General features: G+C 38.3%; 1 protein-coding gene across 10 annotated transcripts in view; it reads right to left on the bottom strand.

Annotated features, from left to right (window-relative positions):
• Window positions 1–27,341, bottom strand: part of VTI1A (vesicle transport through interaction with t-SNAREs 1A) — a 373,251-nt gene that overhangs the window by 342,697 nt on the left and 3,213 nt on the right. For all 10 annotated transcript variants that reach the window (XR_004060055.1, XR_004060057.1, XR_004060056.1 and 7 more), the window contains 2 exons: window positions 17,194–17,252; window positions 13,107–13,217 (listed from right to left, as the gene is read on the bottom strand). Coding sequence is in view for 5 of the 10 variants with exons in the window: in XM_030940904.1 (XP_030796764.1) it covers window positions 13,107–13,217; window positions 17,194–17,252 (170 nt within the window). In the remaining 5 variants the exon portion in view is untranslated. The remainder of the gene's footprint in view (window positions 1–13,106; window positions 13,218–17,193; window positions 17,253–27,341) is intronic.

Raw genomic sequence — 27,341 nt, 5'->3', positions numbered from 1 at the left:
GAAGAAATGAGAAGGAAATCCAAAGTAATCCAATATGTATTCCGAACTCTAGATAAAAACTAAGTGCAAATATAACTCCAAATAGTAACATAATACAATGACAAAATGATATAAAATAATATGTAATATCATATTTCTTCTTCCTTTAATTCTGACTCTACTACCATAGGGTGATTAATTTCTAAGATGTCTTCTACAAAACAAAATGTGCTAGAATACAAAAGCAATCCAAGTCAGAAGGTCATATTCGAGAATAAGATGGAAGATTACACGTTTTAATCCTTCGTGTACGCTCCCACAGTTAGTCCACTGAAGCAATGCGGACGAGGGTTTACATTTTCAGGATATTTAAGAAATTTTCTGACCTTGAGATATGTTATCCTCTAACCTCTTTTATAGCATTACCACTTGTTCACAGGAAAGTCACTGAATAAAAATCAGTGCAGTTCTCCAAGTGTTTTATTGTTATCTATTTGACCCTCGCATTTTCCCATTAGGTGGGCAGAGTTGATATTAGAATCTGTATTTGCAGATACGGAAACTGAAGCACAGAATGAATATGCCGCATGTCCAAGGCCTCCAATCTACACTGCCTGGGCCTTTCTATTTCACTTTCTCTTTTGATAGTATGGTCACATTTAGCCTGCACACAATATTAGAAAAGTATAGAATTAACTATTTCTAGCAATCTAATAATATATACATAATATTTTTGAAGTATAAATAGAACATTCAACTAGGAGCCCAGGATCATACAAAGATGAAATGGTCAGCACTGAACCACATTCATTCGAAAAAGTAGAAAATTTTAAACGTCACTGAAACTAAAATGAATATAAATCTGCAAGATGCTAGCTATGAGGATAGTAATTTTCTCCTAAGCTTTACTTTAAAAATTACATTTCCATAAGTAAAACAACTCTAGCCTTACTTCAGATGAATTTTTGTAGACTGTTTGTAGAAAAAGGTCAAAATAAGAAAACAAGGAAACAAAAAATGTCATTCAATATGCAAAGATGCAATACTCCATTATGAAAATCAAAAGGTATCAGATAAAAAATTCAGAAGAGATTAACATAAGGCATCCTTGTTTTAAAGCACAGAATACAGTTTTAAGAAACTAATTTGATTTCTATAATCAGACATTTCACACCAAGGCCAATGCCGTGCAATATGACTTTCCAAAGCATAAAATCTAACACTCTGTCTCCATTTTACTAATGCAATTGCAGGTCAAATTCTTCATGACTAATAAAAGAAGTCTTCATTTCACAGTACATTTCCAAGTCCAAGACAGTAGTAACTTGTTTAAATAATACTTAACAGAACCAAATGGAGAATGAGAAAATTTGGACATTTCCTTAGAATCTTCTTTGATGGAGCTTGACCTGTAATAGCTTTGGAGTATTTGCAAAGACATGAGGAGCCTCAAGAACTAATAAAATGCACTGCGGATGGAGTCACGTTTCTTGAGGTTTCGCAGTATGATTGCACTTAAGCATTTCAGAGGCATTTTTAGCGAAGGCTTTTAATTAATGATCTGATGAATTTCCTAAAAGAAAAGCCCAAAGCGCAATTTGACTGCACGCTTGTTATTTGTTTTTACTCCTAAAATACAATCTATCCAGTTTTGGGAACTAAAGGACACAAAGTCAAACAAAACAATATAAGCAAAAAACGAGACTATTTGTACGCATGGTCCATTTTCTGCTAGGCTTACGAGGATTTGAAATCATCAGAAAAGTCTCTGGCAAAATCTATTCTAGTCCCAATTTAACTTCTTGTATAAGAAAGCTTAAAATAGTTGACATAGCAAAACTCAACTACTATTACACAGTTTAAAAATCTTCACCCTAGAGATCAGATCTGGCTCAGTTTTTAACACAATCAGCTAAACGCACCTAAAAGCTATACGCTAAGTCAAAAGTGCCTAACCCATTTTAAATTTTACTCCACGTCTCACAAATGTGGAACTGGGTAAAGACAATAAGAATGGCATAAAAGCAACTGAAGACTTATGAAAAAAGACATGAGACACTGGAATCATGAGGTGTCATTTCAAATTGCTACCTTACTTCAGTTTAGCAAAGCACAAAATTGACACACTTTATTCAAATGTTTTTGTAACCCTAGGGCCAAAGCGTGAAATCTTTTTGTTCAGTTTGTGGTATTAAATTGTGAGTTTCAAGATTTCTAGAACGTAAGCCTTAAGAGGACAATGAACATGTGCACATCAGTACCATACTGAGCCATCACCTTGAGGTCTCTGGTTCCTTCAGTAACATCACTCCCACAGCATCACTGTCTCTTCTTTAATGTTTGATATTTCACCAGCAGAGTGACTAGCAAGTACATTCATAAAAGGCATTTCATTTAAAAATCAATTAGCTACTTTTCTTTCCAAGGAATAGTATACCATACATGAAAAATGAGAGTGACTCAAAGGGAAAGCCAAGGAAAAGGCTTGTCTTTTAAACTATGCAGTACTTTTCCCAGGGAAATCAAACAGAGGTTCCACTAGTCTTGATAACAAAGTTTCTGGCCATATATTTGCAGAATATCGGACTATTTATGACCATGGGACCGTCTGTAAGCAATCACTAAAAAGTTTACTATTTATGAGCAAACAATTTAACACTAAAACAGAGCTGGCTTTTTGACGATGGCAATTAGCTTCTTCATGTTCCAAACACCAAATAACATTTTCCCATTAATTTTTAAACCGATGTGGCTTTAACTTAAAATAAACTGTACATCAAAAGAATGGAAAATAAACAGCCAGGAACACAATTTGATGAATTGGATTTATTTAGCTTATTTATCTAAACAGGGACCACTGGATCTCTTTAATAGGCTGACAGTTGCACTGGGCTGGTTAATAAAACATTCAACACAGTGTCTTCAGCCAATATAGAAATGCAAATCCCATCAGAAATATTTTATTCATGAGGCAGTAATTTCAGTTACTAGCATAGTTTCTTTTTTAAAAAATGGCACTCTGCAAACAAACAGTGCCATCTAGTGCCATCTAACAATGAAGCCAAATTTGTCATCAGTTTATAATTAATCTCTCAAAATTTTCTCTGGTTTTATCTTTGCTCTTTATTTCCTAAGTAAGATCAAAGTCACTGGGCAAAACAAGCAAATAGAAGTTGCTAATAATTTGTTAAGTTATTTAAGAAGGATTATAAACAGAAACAACTGTATGAAAACCAATAAACTACACATACACATAGAGCAAGTTAGTTAGCACTGTTTCTGGAAAATATATACTTCATCTACTTGAAAAACTCAAACAACTAGAAATACCATAAAGTCATAGCAAAAATTTGCTCCTTCTGCCATAAAATGGTAACATAGCTACAATTCCAATGATGAAAAATTATTGTTAAGTAGGTAGGAAAAAACTACAATTGAATTGCAGAATTCAATCAGGAATCTGACATGAACTTAAAAAAATTTTACACTCACATGACTGTGTGGGTGCATATGCACACAGATATCTGTATCAGGACATGCTTCAACTTTGACAATGACTACAGTGAACATGGAAGTTATTTTACAGGTTATAAAATTCTACAGAAGCTAAAGGCAAACACTTTCAAGCCCAAAGTAGTCATCATAAAAATAGTCACACTGGAAGAAAGTGCCAAGAGTTTCCAAAGTGAAGAAAATCTATTAAGATCAACCTCAAATTCAGCACATAGGACTAACAATAAAACCTTTAACACATAATATTATTCTAGTCAAGTGCACACGATGAGGAGAGAAGGGTCAAGAACACGAACCTTTTCTAGACTCTTGGATAAGGAGGGCAGGGTGATACACAAGCACACATCAGCTCCCAGAAGGCACTGACAACAGGTAAGGATAGATTTTTGGCAAATTCTCTGCCTGTTTGGTCCCTTTCCTGTGTTGGCATTTGAAATTAATGGCAGCTCTGTGAGAAGACTGACCAAGGTCAAGGCCAGGAATAAGAATCCTATAGACAATGAAGGGCAACTGCATGATGATTTTCTAACAATTTCACCTAGCACAGCCTTAGGAATAGAGAACCAACTTTTTAAGAAAATGAATGCAGGCCAGGCATGGTGGCTCATGCCTGTAATCCCAGCACTTTGGGAGGCCGAGGAGGGAGGATCACTTGAGCCCAGAAGTTGGAGATGAGCCTGGGTGACATAGCGAGACCCTGTCTCTACAAAAAGATTTTAAAAATAGCCAGCTGTGGTGGCTCACACCAGTAGTCCCAGCTACTCTAGAGGATATTATTTACAGAAATGGAAAATACTAATGTTACAATCTTTGATTTAAAAAAAATGTGGGACGGGTGTGGTGGCTCACACCTGTAATCCTAGCACTTTGGGAGGCCAAGGTGGGTGGATCACGAGGTCAAGAGATCACGACCATCCTGGCCAACATGGTGAAACCCCATCTCTACTAAAAATACAAAAATTAGCTGGACATGGTGGCACGCACCTATAGTCCCAGCTACTCAGGAGGCTGAGGCAGGAGAATCGCTTGAACCCAGGAGGCGGAGGTGCAATGAGCTGAGATCGTGCCACTGCACTCCAGCCTGTCAACAGAGCGAGACTCTGTCTCAAAAAAGAAATGCGGATCAAATGGCCTCATTATTATGTAAAATGAAACAATAAATTATGCAAGGGAGAAGCGGAGAGAAGATTGGAAAAAACAAACCAAAATAAAAAATATAGTTCTTTGGGGGTAACAGGGCTACTGGTGATTTTTTTTTCTTTTTTACTCTTCTTTATTTTCAGAATATTCTATAATGACCAGGTATTATATTTACACAGAATCAAACAACAAATGTAATTTTTTAAAGTATCAGGCATATTCATTAAGTGTACACAATAAAGAAAACTTTCTTTTCTGAGGTAGTTCTATCTAACCTTTCTCATTTCTTTTTAGAATGCACTTATGGTCATGTAAGAAGGATCAGCTGATGCTACGGTTACCACATATTACCACTGAGACTATCTAAACCTCTAAAACATGTTTTCATGGTTTCCCATAACTTCCACAGAAATGGAAGTAAAATATCCCAGGAAGTTGTAAGTACAGAAAAGATAAAATGTAAACAGAAGCATACGTTCTTGACCTTTCAACAAAAATCAAAATTTAAATTCACCTTTCTCATTTGAACGTCTTTAGTCTATCTCGGGTTAGAAAAAAAAAAAAGAATATGGGTACTGGCTTTACTCATAAACTCAGATACTCAAGTTGTCCATTCACCTATGAAAAGAGAGAGTACAGGTAGTATCAGTAAAAGCTTCAAGCTGTTCCACAACATCCTTTGAACCCTGACCTAAGGGACCAACTCCGATAGTCTGCAGGTAGTTGGATTTCTAGGACCATTCAGCCTCACTGCTGAGACTGTCAATAGAAGTGCCATTCTCTGATGTAGACAGCTCTGCACTAGGAGCTGGTCTAACAATCACATCACATAGCCTGCCAAACAGGAAAAGGCAGCATTCGGGCACCACTGACCTGGGATAGAAGTGAACTTCAGACTGGGGCCAAAAAACTCTCTTTTTAACATTCATTACGATCTAATCATTCACCCCAAATCCTTCTGTGTATGTCTTAAAGGAAGTTCAGCTTTGTTACAAGAAAAAAGAAATATGCAACTATATAAATCAACCACAAGATGGTGCTAGCATCATAGCACAATATCAGAGAAGTGAAAAAGCATTCAACACACCATGTCCTCATAACCTTTGGAACCTTAGACTGGCACACCACTTACTTGTTTCTTTCTTTTTCTATTTACTGAGACTTGGTCAAACATTTTATACAATTTTGGGGGGTTTTTGTTTGTATAAGTTTAGGGTTTTAAAATTTGCTTTGATTTTCTTAAGAAGCAAACAGTAATCTTAAACTTGAAAAAATCCTTAACTATTTTTTTTCCTCTTGGCTGGTTCATTTTTCTGGAACATTCTGACATGAGAAGGCCCTAGCTAACCTCATACCAATGTTGAAGGAAGAAATTACAAGAACAGCTTACAGGAATTCTAATTTAAAAAAAAAAAAAAAAAAAGTTGTTTACAAATACCCAAACAGACTATTAAATTTTTATGGAAACTCGAAGGCGGGCAGGTTGTAAAGGATTATGAAGGGAACAGTAAAATGGGTGCTTAGTTACTGGATTCTGATTCTGGCTCCAGAAAGCAGTGTGATTTCACAGTAAGTCATTTGGTCTCCTTGGTCCTCCATTTCTTCATCTAAAAATAAGGTGACTAGGTGTGACCTCTTCTGAACTTAATATTACTAACTTCCTTTGAGGCTACACAACAAGCCAAAAATGAACAATACAGGCTGTAAGAAGCAAAAAAAAAAAAAAAAAAAAATCAAGAAGAATGAAATTAGGTAAGTGAACAGAATAATCAGGAATGGTAATAGTATAAATGGGCATGTAAGTATGACCATTAACTTTCCTTAACACCCTCCCACACACACGATGCTGACTGCAAACTACCGCATGAATTTTAAAATCCTTTAAACAGGTATTTAGTCAGTTACAAATTATATTCTATGATAAGCCACTATAATGAAGAAAACCAAAATATGCCACCCCAAAATATACTTCTTTGGCATATTTTTAAGATGGCTATTCAGGGGGGCTACAAACATAAGAATGGCTCTGAAAAGCTGGAGATACGCATTTGTAGAGGAAATCAATATTAGTGAAGTAAACAGCAAATGCAAAACAGGCTTTCTCTGAGCGCCCCCACCCTGACCCCTATCGGCTTTACCCAGATCTTGGAAAGATGAACTCACAGGAAAAGGAGACTGAAAGTCTGACGCTCTTTGATTTTATTTTATTTTATTTTTTGAGACTGAGTCTCGTTCTGTTGCCCAGGCTGGAGTTTAGTGGCGCGATCTCAGCTTACTGCAACCTCCACCTCCCCGGTTCAAGGGAGGCCTAGGCCTCCTGAGTAGCTGGGATTACAAGTGTGCGCCACCATGCCCGGCTAATTTTTGTAATTTTAGTAGAGAAGGGGTTTCACCATGTTGGCCGGGCTGGTATGTGAACACTGGTATGCGAACTCCTGACCTCAAGTGATCTGCCCGCCTCAGTCTCCCAAAGTGCTGGGATTACAGGCGTGAGCCACCGTGCCCGGCACCTTTAAAGGTAACAGAGAAAGCTTTACCACAGGTTCCCATCCATTCTTCTGGGGGGCTGCTGCCTGCGAGGCTCCATCAAGCAGAGCCAAGACAACCTTTGCTTGCCTTCCTCCCCTCTCGCTCTGATAACCTGTTCCCACACTCCAAACCTCTATGCTTTTCTGCACAGTATAAAAACTTCAGTTATCTGGCCCTACTTTGAGTCTCATACTTTGTGTGTGGCCCCTGTACTTATGCACACAATACATTTTGTTTGGTTTTTCCCATTAATCTGTCTAGTGTCAATTCATTTGAGCATACTTCGACTCGACCCTTGAGAGGGAAAGTTTCAACTTTCGTACAGTAAACAGCAGACTATTACTTTTCATTCTCTGATATATAAAATTATCTGTTGAGAAATTAAGAAACATTAAATCGACACTGAACTTTCATTTCCTGCCATGGTGGAGTAACTGGTACAAGACAAACCCTCCTGTTCTAAACAACTGTGAACATGGACAAAATGCACGAATCAATTGTTTTCCAAAGTTGGACAACAAGCAATGGAGGAGTGTAATTCCTCAAAGAAGAAAAACATGTGCCATGAGCCCCGCATGGCTTTCAGCCTGGAGGCACTTTCCTGATTGCAGCACAGGGAGGGGGAGCCCACAGGGAGTGCAGCAAGTCACTGAACTTAGGAGGCAGACACTGGAGTTAGGACTGCTGGGATGCATCATCAAACATAGCAGGGTAATGGTGAGAAGCAGCCACAAAGAGAACGAGCTCCAGAAATCAAGAAAGTGGTCCCCTAAGTCTCTGGCTGAAAATGAACTTGCATATGTAGAGGACGAGACCCCACGAGGTCTCACCCCGAGAACAGGTACTGGGGAGTAATGGATTGAATGGATATTTTAGAGGTTGCCCAGGGCAGAGAGACGGAATTCCAAACAAACACAGGGGAGAGAGCACTTACTAAACACTCCAGTCATTCAGAAGGAACCCAAGAAAGGCCACACCATAAAAGTAGGGCTACTCTAAACGTGTCCTAACAAAGTCAAACCATAAACCCTGAAAGGACCAGTCTGATTTGCCGGTAAATTATCTAACTGCCTGAATAAGGCCTCACATTCTCTAAAGCATGCATTGTCAACAGGAGCAATATCATGTCTACAGAGGCAAAAATTAGTTCTTGGGAGTATGATGAATCTTAAGACATTACAAAGATGTGTGGCCCTCCAAGGAGCCATAGTACATGAAGAGATATACAGATACAGAATATCTGTGGTATTAAAATTTCATAGGGGAAGGAGTGGGATGATTATGAAAAACATGTCTAAAAAGTATCCTTAGAGAAGTGATAATGAAAAAAAAGGCTGAGATATACTGTTCTAAAAAATAGTAATAAAATATAAGCTTTATAACAACATAGAGGCCATAACAGCAAGTATAATAAAATTATTAGCCATGTGAAGAAGCAATGGTACAGGTTAGAATACCTAGAAATTGACCTGGATTTTATTCAGCAGACAATGAGGACTCTGGGATTTTGTGTAATGGCACGACATATACAGATCAGTGTATTCGAAAGATAATTATGGAATATGTAGAGGGTTTTGAATGACACAAGAACAGAATTAGGAAATCATACTACAATTATACAGATAGAGAAACCATGAAGGCTTCCAGTAGTACAGATATTTCAGTGGTAGATCTGCTAATTCTCAGTGACGCAGTGGATGTACAAGGTTGAAAAATTAATGATAACTCTGAAGTAACCAGTACTTGTTGAATCTGAGTGTGTTTAAAAGACCCTGGGATAAATGGTAAGAAATATAAACCCGGGGCTACCAAGAGGTCTGGGCTACAAATACCAGTCAGTATAGACGCAGCCATGGAAGGAACGGGAAAGATGATAACACACAGAGGAGGTTATGGGAGGAAGTAGTGAGGAAGTCTGAAGGATCCAGGCATCCAAAGGGTAAGCAGAGGAGAACGACGGGCTGGGGAAAGAAAGCAAGTGGACAAATGAGTCAAAGAAAACAGTATTGAGTAGTCCTCTGCCCCTCCCCACGGGCATAAATGCCCCCTCGAAGTCTTGCTATTACAAGGGGAATAGGAGAATGGTTTCAATTGCAATAAACACAGAGCTGAAGAACCATCTCTGCTAGTCTTTCTTCAAATTCAATACTTCTAGGTATGGTATGTCAGCATACAAAAGCTATCAAGTATCTTTAAATAGATATTCTCCATTCATTTAAAAAAAGGATTAAATCTACAAAAGAAATAATAATTAAAACAAGGGAGTTATGTCAACATTTTCTACACTCTATTCAAATATATCATGTGAGGTGGTGTGGTAAAATGAAGAAAGCTGTAAAACAGGAGTCGAAGGACCATTCACTTCTCAAAGTCCTCCGGTGACTTCATCAACCCAGAATAAAAGCCAAGGTCTTCACCACAGCTTACAATGCCGTCACAGATCTTTCCTCTGCTTCCTCTGCAACCACACACGTTTCTTCCTCTCTCACTTAAACCTCCGAGAACACCCGAGCAAAAATGGCCACAATCACCCTGCTGGTCACTCTCTATTCATGTATTCACTTTACTTTATATAATGTATCTCTACCTGAAATTATAATATGTATGTATTTGTTTGTTGTCTTCCCCACTAGATTTTTCCCCTGCTATAATTTAAACTATATGACGAGAACTTTATCTTGTTCACCAGTGCTGCATTCTAGCACCTAGGACAGTGCCTGACACACAACAGTACTCAAGAAACTCTCGTTGAATGAAATCTATAATTAATCTAAGCTTCTTTGTTCTATCATGTGTAAATGAGGATAGTAATCCATATCTGCTCTGTCTATTCTTCACACAATGAAATGAAATAATGTATGTTAAAGTAACTTACAAACTGTAAATCACTATTCAATAGAAGTAGAGGTGGTGAAAGATGTTTCCTAACATGGTAGAAGAAATCTGTGGTAGCAAATATACATATAAATACATGAATTGTTAATGATAGTCTATATCAAGCTAATCCAACCCATGGCCAGCAGGCTGCAGGCAGCCCAGGATGGCTTTTTGTGGCCCAACACAAATTCATCAACTTTCTTAAAACATTATGAGGTTTTTTGAAATTTTTTTTTTTTTTTAGCTCATCAGCTATCGTCAGTGTTAGGATATTTTATGTGTAGCCCAAGACAATTCTTCTTCCAATGTGGCCCAGGTAAGCTAAAAAATTGGACATCCCTGGCCTAGAGAATAAATTTCTAGTTTCATAGTTGTTGGTTCCATTTTTCTTTATAATAGAAAATATAGCCCGAAAGGAGCACTTATCCAAGTATACAATTTCCAGATACCTAAAGGACTTTACCCAGGACTGTACTCTTTGGGAAACAAGAAAGACTAAAGATTGGGTTAGCTGACTTATAAACCACAGAAATAATTTAACTTCTGAAAAAAAAATTTAAGAATAAAAGATTAAAACTGACCTAAACATTACAAACTGAATTGTGTCTCATAAATTCCTATGTTGAAGTCCTGATTCCCATACTGAGAATGTGACTGTCTCTGGAGATAGGGTCCTCAAAGAGGTGATTACATTAAAATGATGTCATTCGTGTGGGCCTTAATTCAATAGGACTGATGTCTTATATGAGGAAACCGGGACATGGAAACGTGCAGAGGGAAGACATGTGAGGACGTGGGGAGAAGCCACCTAAAGATCAAGGAGAGAGGCCTCGAAAGGAACCACACCTGCCAGCACCTTGAACTCCAACTTCCAGTTTCCAGAAATGTGAGAAAACAAATTTCTGTTGTTTAAGCCACCCAGTCTGTGGTACTTTGTTGTCGCAGCCCTAGCAAATTCATATCCTTTGTTTTTCTAGAACCCATAAGAAAAATCTTCAGAAAAGAGTTCCATTAAAAAAAAAGTTCCCCAAAAAGTTTCATTCTTCAAGCAAGCTAAAATAATCTTTATAAACATGTTATTTTGCTTTCATCATTTATACTGAAACTTTAACTTCAGTTAGAATTTTCTCAGTATATATCTGAGTTGTTCTTAATCCAATTTTTTCACTATATTTCATATTTTTCCTGAGAAAAACTAGCCTTTCACAAAGTAGTTGGAGAAAATTTTACCTAGTACAGAGCACCGACTTAGGCATATACATTTATTTTATCAATTTGGGCTCATCATGAGTTTTAATTTGTTTTTTTAATTAATAGGAGCACAGTCTAAAAGGTATCAGAGTTACTGATGTGATCCACCTCAACTTCTTAGGATAATAGCCACTCAAACACAAAACAAGCATGCATAACTGCAAATCACCCTATTTTCAGACTCTGGGAGGGACTTCTACCGGGTCCATTGATGTTGGTCTTACAGTGGAAAAGTATACAGTAGCCTAGAAGGTGTAACCTCCAAAAAGCAAAACACCTAAGGCGAGAACTGAGGCAGAAAGATCCTTACACATTCTTGACTTTCCTTGTGAATTTGGGCCCCAGCTTCAGAAATACAGCTGATTCATCACCCAACACATGACTTTTGTTGCTCATAGGTAAGAGTCAGATCTGTCCTCCCCTGTATCTTTCTTTTTTTAAACATGAGTCATATGAAATTTCATTAAGTTGCCGAAAACCTAATTTCCTGTGCCAGCCTATAAGAAACCGTTAGTTGTTACTGTGTTCACTTCTTTGTCCTTTTATCATTGGCGGAGTTTTAAAAATATTTTTTTATCTGTATCTTTTTATTTTTAATTGCAGTAAAGTCACATAACATAAAATTGATCGTCTTAACCATTTTTAAGTGTATGGTTCAGTGGTGTTAAATACGTTCACATTGTTGAGTAACCAATCTCCAGAACTTTTTGTAAGTTTCAGTCTGGCAAAACTGAAACTCTTTGCCCATGAAACAACTCTCCATTTCTCCCTGCCCTCAAGTCCCTGGTAACTACCATTCTACTTTCTGTTTCTATGAATCTGACTATTCTAGATACCTCATATCAGTGGAATTACGTAGTATTTGTCTTTGTGAGTGACTTATTTCACATAGCATAATGTCCTCGCGGTTTACTCAAGTTGTTGCATGTGTCAGAACTTCCTTTCTTTTTTAAGGCTGAATAATGCTCCACTGTATGGATATACCACATTTTGTTTATCCATTTATTTAACTTAGGTTGCTTCCACCTCTCTGCCATTGTGAAAATGCTGCTATGAACATGGATGTGCAAATCTCTCTCCGAGACTCTGCTTTCAATTTTTTTTTGGACAGATACTCAGGAGTGGAATTACTCAGCTATATCTTTTCTACTCCTATTAATGTCTAATCACTAACAACTTTAACATTATGTCTTTACATTTATATTCTTAAATTTGCTATAAAGCAGATAAAGTTGAAAGCCAGATATATAGGAAGACACAGCTAAATATTCTCATGGGCAATTAATATAAAGGATCACAAATAAATTATCAATTAAAAGTGGTTTCTTTTATCTTTTGGGGGAAGGGTATAATATATCCTATTAAGAATCTAATAAAGTCTATGGAGTTTATCCCAGGAAAAAATACACATGGAAACATGCATCCAGAAATACAGATATGCTTTCGGGAGATTATGAGCCCCTGAAGTCCAGGAGCTTCAAACGTACAGGCTGCATCCTAAAGGCTCCAAACCCTGAAAGGCCAGAAACTGAGTTTCAAAATTTTAATAAATGCTAAGTACCAGTAAATACCATTCACACGCAAAGGGCCGCATGACTTGGATCTATTTGTGAGTTATTAATCCAATATACCTTAAATTCCACCATTAGCTGTCTCTATAACCATTTTTTAGATCCCTAACTCATAAAGAATGAAAGCTGTTACTTGTCTTCTACACGAGCCCAAAAGACTGTGCATTTAATGCTGACTGAGGCATGAGAAGGAAACAATAAAAAAAAAAAAAAAGTAAATATGACAAAGGGTCGAATTTGACTCACAAAATCTGTTTCGAGTTTTCCCATTTCTTGTTTGTAGCTTCTCATTCTGTTGCTGTACATCCCTCGACTTTGGGGTGGTATCTCTCGGACTTCCAAATCCATCTGTTCAAGCTAGAAGGGGGAGAGAAAAATGTGATTTAAACTACATTGTTACTCTTATTTGAACACATGTTTACAGCTGAAAGGATCTAATTCCAGTTCCTCATTTTTGTAGTTGAGGAACCAGGCTCAGGGTGCTGAATGATCAAATAACACTGAAACTACTTTTACTCTTAATTTTTGTTTAGTTCAACAATTCTGAGTACTTGTCGAGTGACACACATTGTGCTCAAGTACATGCTTTGTTAAAACATACACATTTGGCCAAGCGCGGTGGCTCACGCCCATCATCCTAACACTTTGGGAGGACAAGGCGGGTGGATCACTTGAGGTCAGGAGTTTGAGACCAGCTTGGGCAACATGGCAAAACTCTGTCTCTGCTAAAAATACCAAATTAGCTGGGCGTGGTGGTGGGCCGCTGTAATCCTAGCTGCTCAGAAGGCTGAGGCAGGAGAATAGCTTGAACCTGGGAGGTAGAGGTTGCAGTGAGCTGAGATTGCACCACTGCACTCATTCCAGCCTGGGTGAGAGAGCAAGATTTCATCTCAAAAATAACATAACATAACATAACATAACATAACATAACATAACATAACATAACATAACAACTAAAATAAATAAAATAAAATAAAATAAACAAATTAACCCAAACATTCTTAATAATTTGATTTCAATATACTTGGAATAGCCCATCATTCAATCTAACCGGGTTTTGTCTTCTGACCATTAACCTCCACAACTATGGGAAGATAAAGTAAGCTATTATTTTCCATGGGTAATCCGTGAAACAAGCCAAGCCTTATTTGGTGACCTTTATTCTGGCAGGTGTTTTCTAATTAGGAAAATCACATACCAACCAACATGTGATCTTTACCTTCATCCTAACTCCCAATACTTTATAACCACATTGATATGGCATTAAATGGATACAGTAATATGCTAAATTTCATATAGCTCAATGAAATCACAGCAAGGCTCCCTTTTCTTTTCTTTTTTTTTTTTTTAACAACCTGCTATCAGATAACACTTTGGATACAACACAGAACAGTTTAATTGGCAGCAATGCAGAAATACTATAATGGTTTAGGCATAGGCTTTGAAGCCAGACTCTTACGTTCACATCATAGGCTCTACTACTTATTAGTCATGGAATCTTGAACAGGTTTCTTAATGTCTCTGTGCCTTATTTTTCCCACTTATAAAATACTATCTTTTTCAGAGAGCGGCTGTGAAAATTAAATAAGGCAATTCCTATAACGTACTTAGAACAGTGTCTCTTACTTGACAATTGTTAGATTAAAATTAACTCTAGTAATGATGATTGCAAGTGATGAAGAAGATACAGCAAGCACTATACAAGATAGCAGAAGTGGCTTACTTGTAGTTGTCATTAAAAAATAAAAACCAGGCCGGGCACAGTGGCTCACGCCTGTAATCCCAGGGCTTTGGGAGGTCGAGGCAGGTAGATCACCTGAGGTCAGGAGTTTGAGACCAGCCTGACCAACAAGGTGAAATCCCATCTCTACTAAAAATACAAAAATTAGCTGGGTGTGGTGGCGGGTGCCTGCAGTCCCAGCTACTCGGGAGGCTGAGACAGAAGAATTGCTTGAACCCAGGAGGTGGAGGTTGCAGTGAGCCAAGATTGCATCACTTCACTCCAGCCTGGGCAATGGAGCAAGACTCTATGTCAAAAATAAAAATAAAAACCAGTAACAACAACAAATTGGCCCAGGCCATGTCTGATAAAATCATATGTAGTTTACCTTTTAAAGCTTTCTAGTAAGTTCCTTCCAGAACCCTATCAGCTTATCGCTAATAAAACCTGTATTCAGGGTTAGCAACTGAATAACTATAGTAGCATACAGATAAACCAGACAATCACCTTTCAATTAATAGCGCTCAATTTATTATAAAGAAAAAAGATAATTTTAATTAGCCTTGATTTAAATGGTGATAGTTTAAATGATTATGTCTCAACATAAATGAGAAGCATCAATAAATAAAATCATTACTTAGCAAGACAATTACTTAAAACAACTCTCTGAAATCATCAATTATTTAGTTCTAACAAGGTAAACAGGATCAATCGGAAAAATAACTACAAAAATACATGCAAGCCAAAATCTGAGACTTAAGTATATTTTTGCTGAAGATATTTTACATGGATCCTTAAAACTAAATTAAATGTAGGTAAGAAAGAAAAAGGAAACACACAACAAGCACTTAAAATGAAAGCAAGAATGAGGCTAATGTGCACTTGTTCCATGTTACCACAGCATTTATGTGGCCAATGCAGAGTGGGAGAAAAGATCATTGCAAGATGTGTAGTGTCCGAGAGACTAATACAAACCAGATGTTCAGCAGAAACACAATTAATCCCAATAGTCAAATCAAAAAAGTTTTCCTCCCAAGGTCGTCATCAAAAGGGCAGTATGGGTCGGGCAAAGTGGCTCACACCTGTAATCCCAAAACTTTGGGAGGCCAAGGTGGGTGGATCATCTGTGGTCAGGAGTTCACGACAAGCCTGACTAACATGGTGAAACCCCGTATCTACCAAAAATACAAAATTAGCCGGGTGTGGTGGTGCCTGTCTGTAATCCCAGCACTTTGGGAGGCCGAGGTGGGCAGATCACTTGAGGCCAGGAGTTCAAGAACAGCCTGGCCAACATGACAAAACCCCCTCTCTACAAACAAACAAGCAAAATTAGCCAAGTGTGGTATTGCTCGCCTGTAATCCCAGATACTTGGGGCACTGAAGCATGAGAATCGCTTGAACCCAGGAGGCAGAGGTTGCAGTGAGCCGAGATTGTACCACTGTACTCCGGCCTGGGTGACAGAGTGAGACTCTGTATCAAAAATAAAAAAGAAAAGCAACACACTCATATAGGACACAATGCATAGTAACAAGTGAGTCATGCTTGTAATAGTCGGCTTTTAAAATCCCAAATTAAGACACAATACTTTTAGTCCCTTTTTTGCTCCATGTTTTACTAATTTATTTATATAAAAAAGTAGTAGATGAACCAGAGCTCTGGGTTTAGCAAACTAGGAGCAAATATTTACTCTACGACTTAACAGGATTTGGGACCTCCAACAAGTTCCTTCATCTTTCTAAGTCTCAGTCTCCCCACCTATAAAACAGGAGTAGTAACAGTGTTGAGAGTCACTTGGCCAAGGTTCTCTCATGCTCCTACATGTCTTACCTGGTATGCCAAGAATACAAGGTCCTGAGCACTCTGTCTGAGCCATTTTTTAGGACTGTGTTTGCGGGGAGCTCAGGGAGAGGAAATAATGTGTGCCCCTGGGACAAACAACAGCCTTGCTTATAGGCTGCTAGAAAGTGGCACATTTTCTAGGCTCTCGTTCCATTCCTCTAAGGCATTCTAATGCTGTTGTAAGCCTGCCTACAACATCTAGGCCTGCCTGCATCACCACTGTGGGAATTCAAACTCAGGAACTGATGCAACCAGCCTGAAACACTGGCAACTGCTTTTGTTGTGGATAATAAAAATCTTTTGTATCTGACCTAGGAGTCTCATGTCTTCTCTAGTCATCTATGAAACTGTAGCAAGCTCACTTGAGAGCTTGCAAATAGGAGAAAATATCAGACCCTTTATCATTTTTGACAAATAATATTGTCTCACATGGTTATTGAGAAAATTAAATATTATAAAGCAAGTAGTATTTTTAATCCAGTGTCTGGTATCCAATATGCCTTTATCCAGCATTAGCTATTTACAGCTGTTACGAAACGTATTATGATGGAATAAAAATTAGAGACAGATATTTAATGAATCACCTTTACTAAGAAGAATAAAATCCCAAGAAGCTATTAAAATCTCTTCAATTTAAAAACTGACAGATTCTGAATTATAAAATGCTAATCAGCAATGCTTCACATTTCCACAATGTATAAAACAGGCTAGAGGAAGGCATTAGCTGAAATGGTTCTGGCTGTGTGTTAAAATGCATTACTGTCTGTACATACCAGTTCTTTCGCTTCTTCAAGCTGTTTCTCCACATTTGCAACCATCTGTTTCTTTTCATCTGAAACAAACAATAATACCAAGAAATTGCTAAAGATACGAATAAATTTAATATTTTAAAACTTCGATGTTTATATGCCTTTCTCTTTTCTGGCCAGATTACAGAACATAAGGCAAAAGAGCATATCATTCTTTGGTGGGTTTGAAACCACTTCAAGCCACTGATTCTAGGCTATCTAGAAATATATAATCCGATAGAGTACCTAATTATTAAGACATACCATTTTTAAGAGAGACACATTTTTAAGAGAGACTAAAAATTATGTTGCCCTTTAGGAGAGACTAAGTTAACAAGAGCAGATTTGTGCTGGCCTGAGGAATCTGTGAAGTCATAACTTTAATAAATTGGGAATAACTGATTTGTTAATACAATTTAAAAGTCATATACAAAAACATCGTCTAAAACTGGGCAAAAACAATCCTTTAAAAATTGTACTTTCAGTAGCATGGAGAATCAGGTGTAATGGAATAAATATTTGAAGTTAGGACTACTGATTCTAAACTGAAAGCTACTATCTCACTCAACGGTTATGGGATCCTGGGCAAGAAATTTTTCTCTTTTTTTTTTTTGAGCCTCAGTCTGTATTCTCTAAAATGGAAAAAAAAAAAAAAAATCTACTGGATTACTTGTAGCTCCAATAAGCTTGATGCAAGTGACGTTACTTTAATATTATAAAGTGCTAAGTCTCTGTATGTGGTTTATTTTTCTAATACAGTCAAGTTATAACCCAACTGTAATTCCCTTCTCTAGGAGAGATATGTCCTGGCAGACAATTTCAGAAAGCTTTCCCATACCCTCATTCCAACCAGTCAGCCTATTTGTTCACATACCCTAGTTAAGTTTTGTGCAAACCAAATGTATTGAATATCTCTAGTTTTTGTCTGCCTGCATCCTTCTCTTCTCAGGCAACAGCCCCTACTCTCTTCAAAGGTCCCCTTCCTCACCAAGCGGGACAATGAAAATGCTACCTCCATAAAGACTCTGCTTCTTCAGTCACAGTGAGTGACTTGGCAAATGACAGGCATCTAATCCTAGCTGGGCTAATCTTAGTAACTCAATCCTTTGGCCACATCCATCTGGGGGTTGGGTGGTAGGATAGGCATATATGAACCAGGGAGAAGAATCAAAGTTCTAGAGCAAGGGGAAAGTCTTTTCCTCTTTCCTGGTAATGAGAAAATGAGCCTAGAAGCTGCTGGCATCCATTGGTCTAGCTCCAAGAAGAAAGCAAGCGTGCAACGGCTGAAAATAAATCCTGCATTTAAAATGAAACACAACTGAGAGACAAAGAGAGAGAGAAACAGTTAGTTCCTGGCTTGAAATAACTGAAATGGCTTGACTTTATAAAAGCTTGACTTTACCATAGTTTGGTTGCTTGAGCCAAGAACTTTGTTGTTCTTTGTTTAAAACTGGGTTTATGTCACACAGGAGCCTAATGAGATTGACTAACACAACAGACTAGAAAAGTCACGAAGCTTGAAATGGGCACAACACCTACCAGGTGACCAGCCGTCAGAAGGGCAACCAATCCTAAGTGGGGAAGCTTTAGTAGAAATTATTATTTCACTGGCCAGGTGCGGTGGCTCACGCCTGTAATCTCAGCACTTTGGGAGGCTGAGGCAGGCGGATCACAAGGTCAGAAGTTTGAGACCAGACTGGCCAACATAGTGAAACCCCGTCTCTACTAAAAATACAAAAAATTAGCTGGGTGTAGTGGCAGGCACCTGTAATCCCAACTACTTGGGAGGCTGAGACAGGAAAATTGCTTGAACCCAGGAGGCAGAGGTTACAGTGAGCCCAGATTGCGCCACTGGACTCCAGTCTGGGCGACAGTGCAGGACTGCATCTCAAAAAAAAAAAAAAAAATTATTTCACTAAGACAATGATTAGATTATTAGTAGATTCTGCTAATCCTAACCCTTTCCCTTTGTTATCCCCAAACTATAGAGGGGAAACAGTTGTCACATAAGGTGTTTTATGTGTACTCACAATATTTCTCCCTAAGAAAAATATGCGTTTGGGATTAGAATTCCACTTAATTTTCCCTCCTTGAAAAGTTAAATCTACACATGGCCAGATTAAATATTTAATAGATGATCCCAGATTTGTTTGCTTCTGGGACATTTCAATCCTTTCAGTATCTTCACACAGTTATAGTTAGATAGCCCTATATTTTTGTGATAGAGAAAAATATAAAAAAAGACAGGCCTATCTTGGATCAAAAGTGAGCTGGTGTATTTACACATCAGGGGGAACATCCTGTTCTCTTTAACATATTCAGTTGATAGGAAAGTCCATGCCATGGACCTCCAGGACTAATAAGTATCAGTTTTTCTCATTAGCAAAACAAAACAAAGAAAGAAGCCTCCCTTGACCTGTATTCCCCTTTGCTAATATTCCTCTCCTTTCATTACCAGCCAATTTTCTTGAAAGCAAGGGTATAGACTCTGTTTCCCTTCCTCATCTCCCCTCCACTTCCTGTAAACTAACTACTGCCCCCACCATTCGACTGAAATTACTCTTACTGCATTAATAACCCCTCCTTTGCCCAAACTAATAGACATTCTTAGGTCCTGTTTTTATTTAATCTTGTGGCTTCTTACACTTTGCTCCTCCCGCCCTATAACTTTCTCCTCTACTGGCTCCCATGGCACCCTGATCTGGTAATTCCCCTGAACGCTCACTCCTGTCTCACGGTCCTCTGCTAGGCATTGTATTTTTCAGGCCATCTTTTAATCGCTGATGTTCCTTGGAGTTCAGTCCTTGCCTTTCTTATGACCATCATCTATGTCCCTGGGCAATTTCATCCATTTTAAAACTATCATATTATGTATTTATGATCCTAAATCTTTATCTCTAACACTGATACATTTCCAGGACTTCAATCCTTTAATCCCAATGCTTATGCCCATCTCCACCAGGCCGACCTGGCAAACCTCTATGCAAAACTCTCTTCAGAAATCATCACTTCTTTGAAGGCTTTCCTAACCCAACATAAGAGTTAATCACTCTCTTGTACATAAAATACATATAACTCTTATGTTATCCTAATGATTTATCCCTCACATAAACAACCTTTCAGCTTAGCGGGGCTCTGGGAAGACAAGAGCCATGTCTTAATCATCTTTATAGTCCTACACTATAATGAACTTGACATATACAATCAGTTTTCAAAAAATGAAGGTAAGTTAAATAATGCAGAACAGAGCAAGAATTTGCAAAAGAAGCTATGCTACTAACCGCCTTGGTTTCCCTGCCCCCTCTCCCATTTAATCTTCCTAAAATCTCGCTTTGATGGATCAGTTGAGCTTAGCAGTTAAGGTCCTCGACATTCCAGAGCCAAGCATCCTTTCCAACTTTATTTCCAACTACAAGCTTTCTAGTATGCAGTCTAGAGACAGACTGTTCATTGCCACCCAAACAAATCTTGTTTTCTCTTCTCTACATCTTTGTTAAGCTACCATTTAGGGTTCTTTGGCTGAATGCGACAGAAGTGATTCTGGCTAAACTAAGCCAAAAAAGAGAATTTGTTAGAATAATGTGGGGTGGCTCACAGAATCAATGGACAAAAATGAGCCACATAGTTTGGGAAAGACAGTATCAGGAGTAGCTCAGGGTACCAAGGGAATAGGAACATACAATCCCTGCTAAAGAAAAGTCTTGAGCAGCTCTATTCTCTTTCCTTGGTTCATCCTGATCAAATTCCTGGCAAAAAGTCTATGAATGTCCTTGCTTGGATAGTATGTTCATCTCTTGACCTACAGAGGGCAGGGCAGTCTGTCAGTTCTATCAAGACTGGAAAAACGGGGTTTAAGTAGTTCCTCAATAGGAAATTGAGTAGATAGAATGAAAGCTGCTGGGTGCAACAGATGTCCACTGCATCTATGTATGGCAACCTCTTATAATATAGTCTTTCCCTGTTTCTGTCTGTCCAAACCCGACCTATCCCTCTGGGCGAGCTCCTGAGACATAACCTCATCTCCTTTGAATTCCTAGAGTTCTCTGCTTGGCTCTAGGGGGTCCAACGGTCATTAAAAATAAGGTTCTGCAGTTTCCTCTTTATTTTTATTTTTTTTTTTTGAGATGGACTCTCACTTTGTCACCCAGCCTGGAGTGCAATGGTGCAATCTTGGCTCACTGCAACCTCCGCCTCCCAGGTTCAAATGGTTCTCCTGCCGCAGCCTCGCGAGTAGCTAGGACTACAGGCATGTGCCACTACACACAGTTGATTTTTGTATTATTAGTAGAACGAGGTTTCACCATGTTGGTCAGGCTCGTCTTAAACTCCTGACCTCCAGTGATCCACCTGCCTCAGCCTCCCAAAGTGCTGGGATTACAGGTGTGAGCCACCGCGCCCGGCCTGCAGTTTCCTCTTCAGGCTCATCTCTGGCTCCTTGAAGGCAGAGACTACTCTTGACAAATCGTGTCCAATCTCTGTATTTAGCATAGAGAGCTGTACATGGTAGGGGCCATTAAGTGCTTACAGAATGAATAATTCAGTCTTAGCACACCGCAACATACTTATTACTCACAGAGAAACTGAGGGGAAAAGACTGGGGCAAATCTTCCCATTTGAATGATAAATTTCCCTTTACAAAAAAAATAATTAAATTGGGATAGAGGTGGAATTAACACGATTAGATTTTTTTTTTCATAAAATTCATTTCATGATGGTGCTGTCAGAAATAATGATGGAACTGAGACATTCTTTGATTGGTCCTTATAGTGTTCACGTTTTTAAGAAGACAAATCTTAAAAGTGATGATTTAGGGGTAAAGTATGAAGAAGGAAGGGAGGGAGGGAGGGAGGGAGGGAGGGAGGGAGAGAAGGAGAGAGGGAGGGAGGGAGGGAGAGAGGGAGGGAGGAAGGAAGGAAGGAAGGAAATGAAGGAGAGGAGGGAGGGAGGGAGGGAAGAAAAGAAGGAAGGAGGGAGGGAGGGAGGGAGGGAGGGAAGGAAGGAAGGAAGGAAGGAAGGGAGGGAGGGAGGGAGGGAGGGAGGCAGGGAGAAGGAGAGAAGGAGGGAAGGAGGGAAGGAGGGTAGGAAGGAGGGGAGAGGGAGGGGACTGAACTAGATGACTTTGGCAATACCTACTGACACTAAGTTTTGGTAACCTGGCAACATTCACATGTAATTCCCAAAAGAGATTCATTCTGCCCACCACAAATGACATCCCCTTTCAAATAACATGTTCCTAGGATTCAGACCTTTGTAACTAAGGGCTATCATTAATGTACATGGTGCTCTGTGTTTAATACTATTATAGTCAACCCTTAAAACAACCTTTTTGAGGTACAATTACTATTCCTTTCTCAAGCCATTAAATAAGATCAGAGATGTTAAATTATTTCCTGAAAGTTCAACAACTAATAGCAGAGTTGGAACTCCACTGGGGTGGGTCTGTTGTCCTGAACTGAGCTCTTAACTGCTATATGTATTATATAAAATGTACTATTTAATATATAAAAAAAGTTTCCCACTGTTTTTCCTTTTTTTTTTTTTTTTTGCCTATAAGCTTGATAAGTGCTGATGTACATACACATAAGTCTTAGGTATGTACGATCTTTACTTTCCTACTCAATATATTTTTAATTAGTTTTTTTTCTTTTTTCTTTTAGAGACAGGGTCTTGCTCTGTCACCCAGGCTGGAGTGCAGTGGCATGATCACGGCTCACTGTAACCTTAAACTCTTGGGTTCAAGGGGTCCTCCCGTCTCAGTCTCCTGAGTAGCTGGGATGACAGGTGCATGTCACTATGCCCAGCTAGTTTTAAATTCAATTTTATTTTGCAGAGATGGGTTTCACTATGTTGCCCAGGCTGATCTTGAGCTCCTGGGCTCAAGTGATCCTCTCACCTTGGCCTCTCATTTCCTAGTCAATATTAACAGAAGTGCTTAGTGATCATACACACACAAGTTTTTGCATAGTATAATTATTTCTTGATATTTACAGAAGTGCTTAATCAGCACAGAACAACCTCATTAAAGTGAAAGTGTCAAGGCTCACTTGAATTCAGTTACTTGTACCTGTCTTTGTGCAACGTAGATATGTTAAAATAAAACTAGCAGCAGCAATTATGTATGTACTGAGAAATGTGGAGTCAAACCACTAAGAGAGGAACAGATAATTTTTAAATGGGTATATTACTGATGCTACCCTGTGTAACATGGTATAGAATGGTCAGTTTTGAAATAAAGCAATTCTAGAATGATCCATCTGATAATGGATTAGCGTTGGAGATACTAGCATGAACTTGTGTTTAACATACTATATATACAAATGATTACATATGCAAATGCTTGTAGATATGTTCATATACATGGCTTAGTAAATACATGTGAATTTCCTTGCTCTGTCAGCTGAGAGGTACCAGAAGCAACAACACCCCAGGAGTAATGGGCACACCTAGTGTCCAGATCTTGGTTTCTAATACCCTTCTTTAATTAAAGGAAACAGGATTCCTCAGAGAAAGGGCTGATTCCAGCACTGAAACAGGAAATAGAGAAAATGATCCTGGAGTATCTTATACTATCAGAAAATAATAAAGTCCTTAAAAAAAAGGAAAGAAAAAAGCCAAAATGATGGGGGTATATCAAAAGGACACAGAAGCCAAATGAAAAAAAGGGCTCCCAATGGTCAAAGCTAAAACAATTTGAGCAACACGAAAATAAAGTAGTATTGGAATATAACACAAAGGATAAAATAGATATCTATGAGCCCATACTGATGTAAATGACTGAATAAGTAAATAAATGAATAGATAGATCTCTCTTACATAAAAAGAATTACAAATAATTTATGTAATTACTTGGCTTCAAGGAGGTAGAGCGTAACTCTCCACTCCTTAAGTATAGGCTATGCATATATGATGTTCTTCCAAATAATATGGAAAAGGGAGGGAAAGATTAACTTTAAGTGGAAACACCTGGCAAACACTACATCAGCCAGGTGATAAAGGTTAACGTCAGTAGTGGTGAGTCATGTTGACAGCATGTATCTTGATATGTGGTGAAAATGATGCTTTACCTCTGTGGTCCTCCTCCCCAAAACCCAGAACTCCAATCTAATCATGAGAAAAACATTGAGCAAATCCCAGTTGAGGGATCCTTCTAGGAAATATCTGACCAGTACTCCTCTGAACTGTAAAGTCATCAGAAACAAGGACAGTTTGGGAAACTGTCATAGCCATGAGGGGCCTAAAAAGCAATGAGCACTAAATGTTTCATGGTATCCCAGATTGGATCCTGGAATAGTCAAAGGACATTAGGTAAAAAGCAACCAACAAAACAAAACAAAATCTGAATCAAGTATGACCTTTAGTTAATAATAATGCATCAATATGGGCTCACTAGCTGTAACAAACGTACCATATTAACATGATGTAATCATGGAAAAAACTGGGCGTGGAGTATATGGGATTCTCTGTACTATCTTTGTGATTTTTATGTAAATTTCAGACTGTTCTAAAATAAAAAGTTTATTTAAAAAAAAAAACTGAAGCCATTACTTAGGTTGACTAAATTGACCAAATATACATATAGACAACATACAGATAAATATATAGATCTACAGATGCATACACACACACTTGTTTATATGAATGTATATTATTCAAAGATGAATACAACTCCGTAAATGCTTTTTTTTTTTTTTTTTTTTGAGACAGAGTCTCACTGTGTCACCAGGCTGGAGTGCAGTGGCACAATCTTGGCTCACTGCAACCTCTGACTCCCTGGTTCAAGTAATTTTCCTGCCTCAGCCTCCTGAGTAGCTGGGATTACAGGCACGCACCACCACGCCCAGCTAATTTTTGTATTTCTAGTAGAGACGGGTTTCTCCATGTTGGCCAGGATGGTCTCGATCTCCCGAGCTCATGATCTGCCTGCCTTGGCCTCCCAAAGTTCTGAGATTACAGGTGTGAGCCACCATGCTAGCCCTAAATGCTTAAATTTTTTATGAGACATAACTGGGCCATCAATAACCGCTAAAGACTATCTTCCCTGTACGCTCAATTGAAAAAGTTGGACCTTGCCCAGCAGCTCACAAAGCTGATTTTGAGGTAGCCTGAATCCTAAGAAGGAAGAAACTATTGTAGCAGTGAATTCCCGAATTAGGACTGGAACCATCTCTTCAACTGTAACCCTCTAGAGCAATAGAAATATAAGGCAGGTCACACATGTGATTTTAAATTTCCTTGTAGCAGCATTTTGTAAAGTTTTTCAAAATAAAAAACCTTAAAGTTAAGAGAAACAAATAAAAATAAAAAACGTTAAAGTTAAGAGAAACAAGTGAAACAAGTGAAATTAATAATTTTTTAGTTTTAATACTATGTAACCGCATATATCTAAAATGTTATCATTTCATAATGTAGCAACAGCCACATTTCAGGTGCTCAATAGCTACATGTAGATATTACAGCTCTAAAGCCAAATATATTTTAAGCAAACCACAGTATATCATGAACAAAAGCCAACTTTTCTGAATTATTTCACTGCAACCATCTTGTAAAGTCAAGACAGAATCACAGAAGTGTGTTTACGCCTTCATCCACATGTGGCTAAGTCTAGATGGTCTAGACAATCCTCCAGGGCTTGGCACAACTAATGCAGTAGACTCAGGTATTTCCTTCTGGAAAGGGCACCTGCCTTGTCTGACTCCACTTTCACTTCTCTCCTCTGACTGCCCCCGCTGGGATCCTGAGTTCAAAGCCCACTTCCAAATTAATATCTAAAATGCCCTAATCACTTATCTCCTTTCAAATGTGTTCATCAAGAGAAATTGACCTAATTCTAGTCTAGGGACAGAAAGGAAGCAACAATTGAAGTGTAAGATTTAAGACTTCAATTAACATGACAAAGTCGGAAGATCGGGGTCCTGGCTAATCTTAGCAGCTGTTGTCTTCAGCAGCAGCAGTAATATCATTAATGGCTAGTATATCACGCATTTTCTGTGTAAGAACTGTGTTAGTGTGTGACATGCTTTATTTCACTGATTTTTACATTACAAGGCTGAAATTATTACTCTGTCATCCCCATTCTACAGATGGAGGAGACAGGCCTAGAGAGGCCAAGCAATTGTCCATGACTGCACATCCAGTAAGTAGCAGAACTAGGGTTCTAAACAGATCTGATGTCACGTCTGAGTCTGAATCATTTTGCTGTAATACTTTCTTGGTACAATTCTGAGGACAGCCATAAAGTGACAGGATTCACAACAGATCATTCTCTCTCTGTGAATGGTAAAGTAGGCAATGAATTCCAAAAAGATTACCTTAAGGTTCTTCAGGAAGCCTACTACATGTAACAGAATCCTTGCACCAAAGGAAAACATTCCCCACTTAAGAATTCACTCCCATCACTAGAGGAAAAGGAACTTCACAATAAACTACTAACTATAGCTTCTGCTCATCCCTTTTCCTTACTTTCCCATAGAACCGTAATAATTAAAAAAACAATTTTCAAATATAGTGCCATAAGGGTATTAAGAAAGAACTCACCCATCTCAGTTCAACTGCTAGAATTAGTTAAGATTCAAACACTTTAAGAGCAAAATCTCTTTATTGTTTAAAAAAATCACAGAGTAATCAGATTTCTTTCTTAAAAGTTTTAAATGTTCACTCTTCTGTTCTCTTTGGAAGCAATACTTTAATACATTGTAACATGCACAGCACAAAGTTCATTTCAATAGATCTACCCACTCTACTTGAATTTAAGTAAGTTATTATGTTGAGGGAATGAACTGCTTTGGCTGGAAAGTTTGCTCCAATTTTTATCCTTCTTAACTCAAGTAAATTATAGTTCACCTCCTCTGGGTCACTTTTAGCCGAACACTGCACTTGCTAATGATGCCCAGAGAGAGATTATACTTACTTGTCATCAGACTATTTTTGCCATGGTTATATATATTAATGTCTGTTAATCTACAGACATACATCTGAAATTCATACTACATGGATATATTTTTCTTCTTTTTCTATTTATCAATTGGAAATAGATTATAAAAGGGGCAAGCACAAGTCATTATTAAGACAGCAACCACTGCATTTTTAAGAATTATGATTACGCCAGGTGCGGTGGCTCACGCCTGTAATCCCAG

The sequence above is a fragment of the Rhinopithecus roxellana genome, chromosome 11 (genome assembly GCF_007565055.1).
Source record: "Rhinopithecus roxellana isolate Shanxi Qingling chromosome 11, ASM756505v1, whole genome shotgun sequence".
Classification (NCBI taxonomy): domain Eukaryota; kingdom Metazoa; phylum Chordata; class Mammalia; order Primates; family Cercopithecidae; genus Rhinopithecus; species Rhinopithecus roxellana.
Note: the sequence above shows the minus strand (reverse complement) of the source record. Positions and strands in the feature narration are given on the sequence as shown.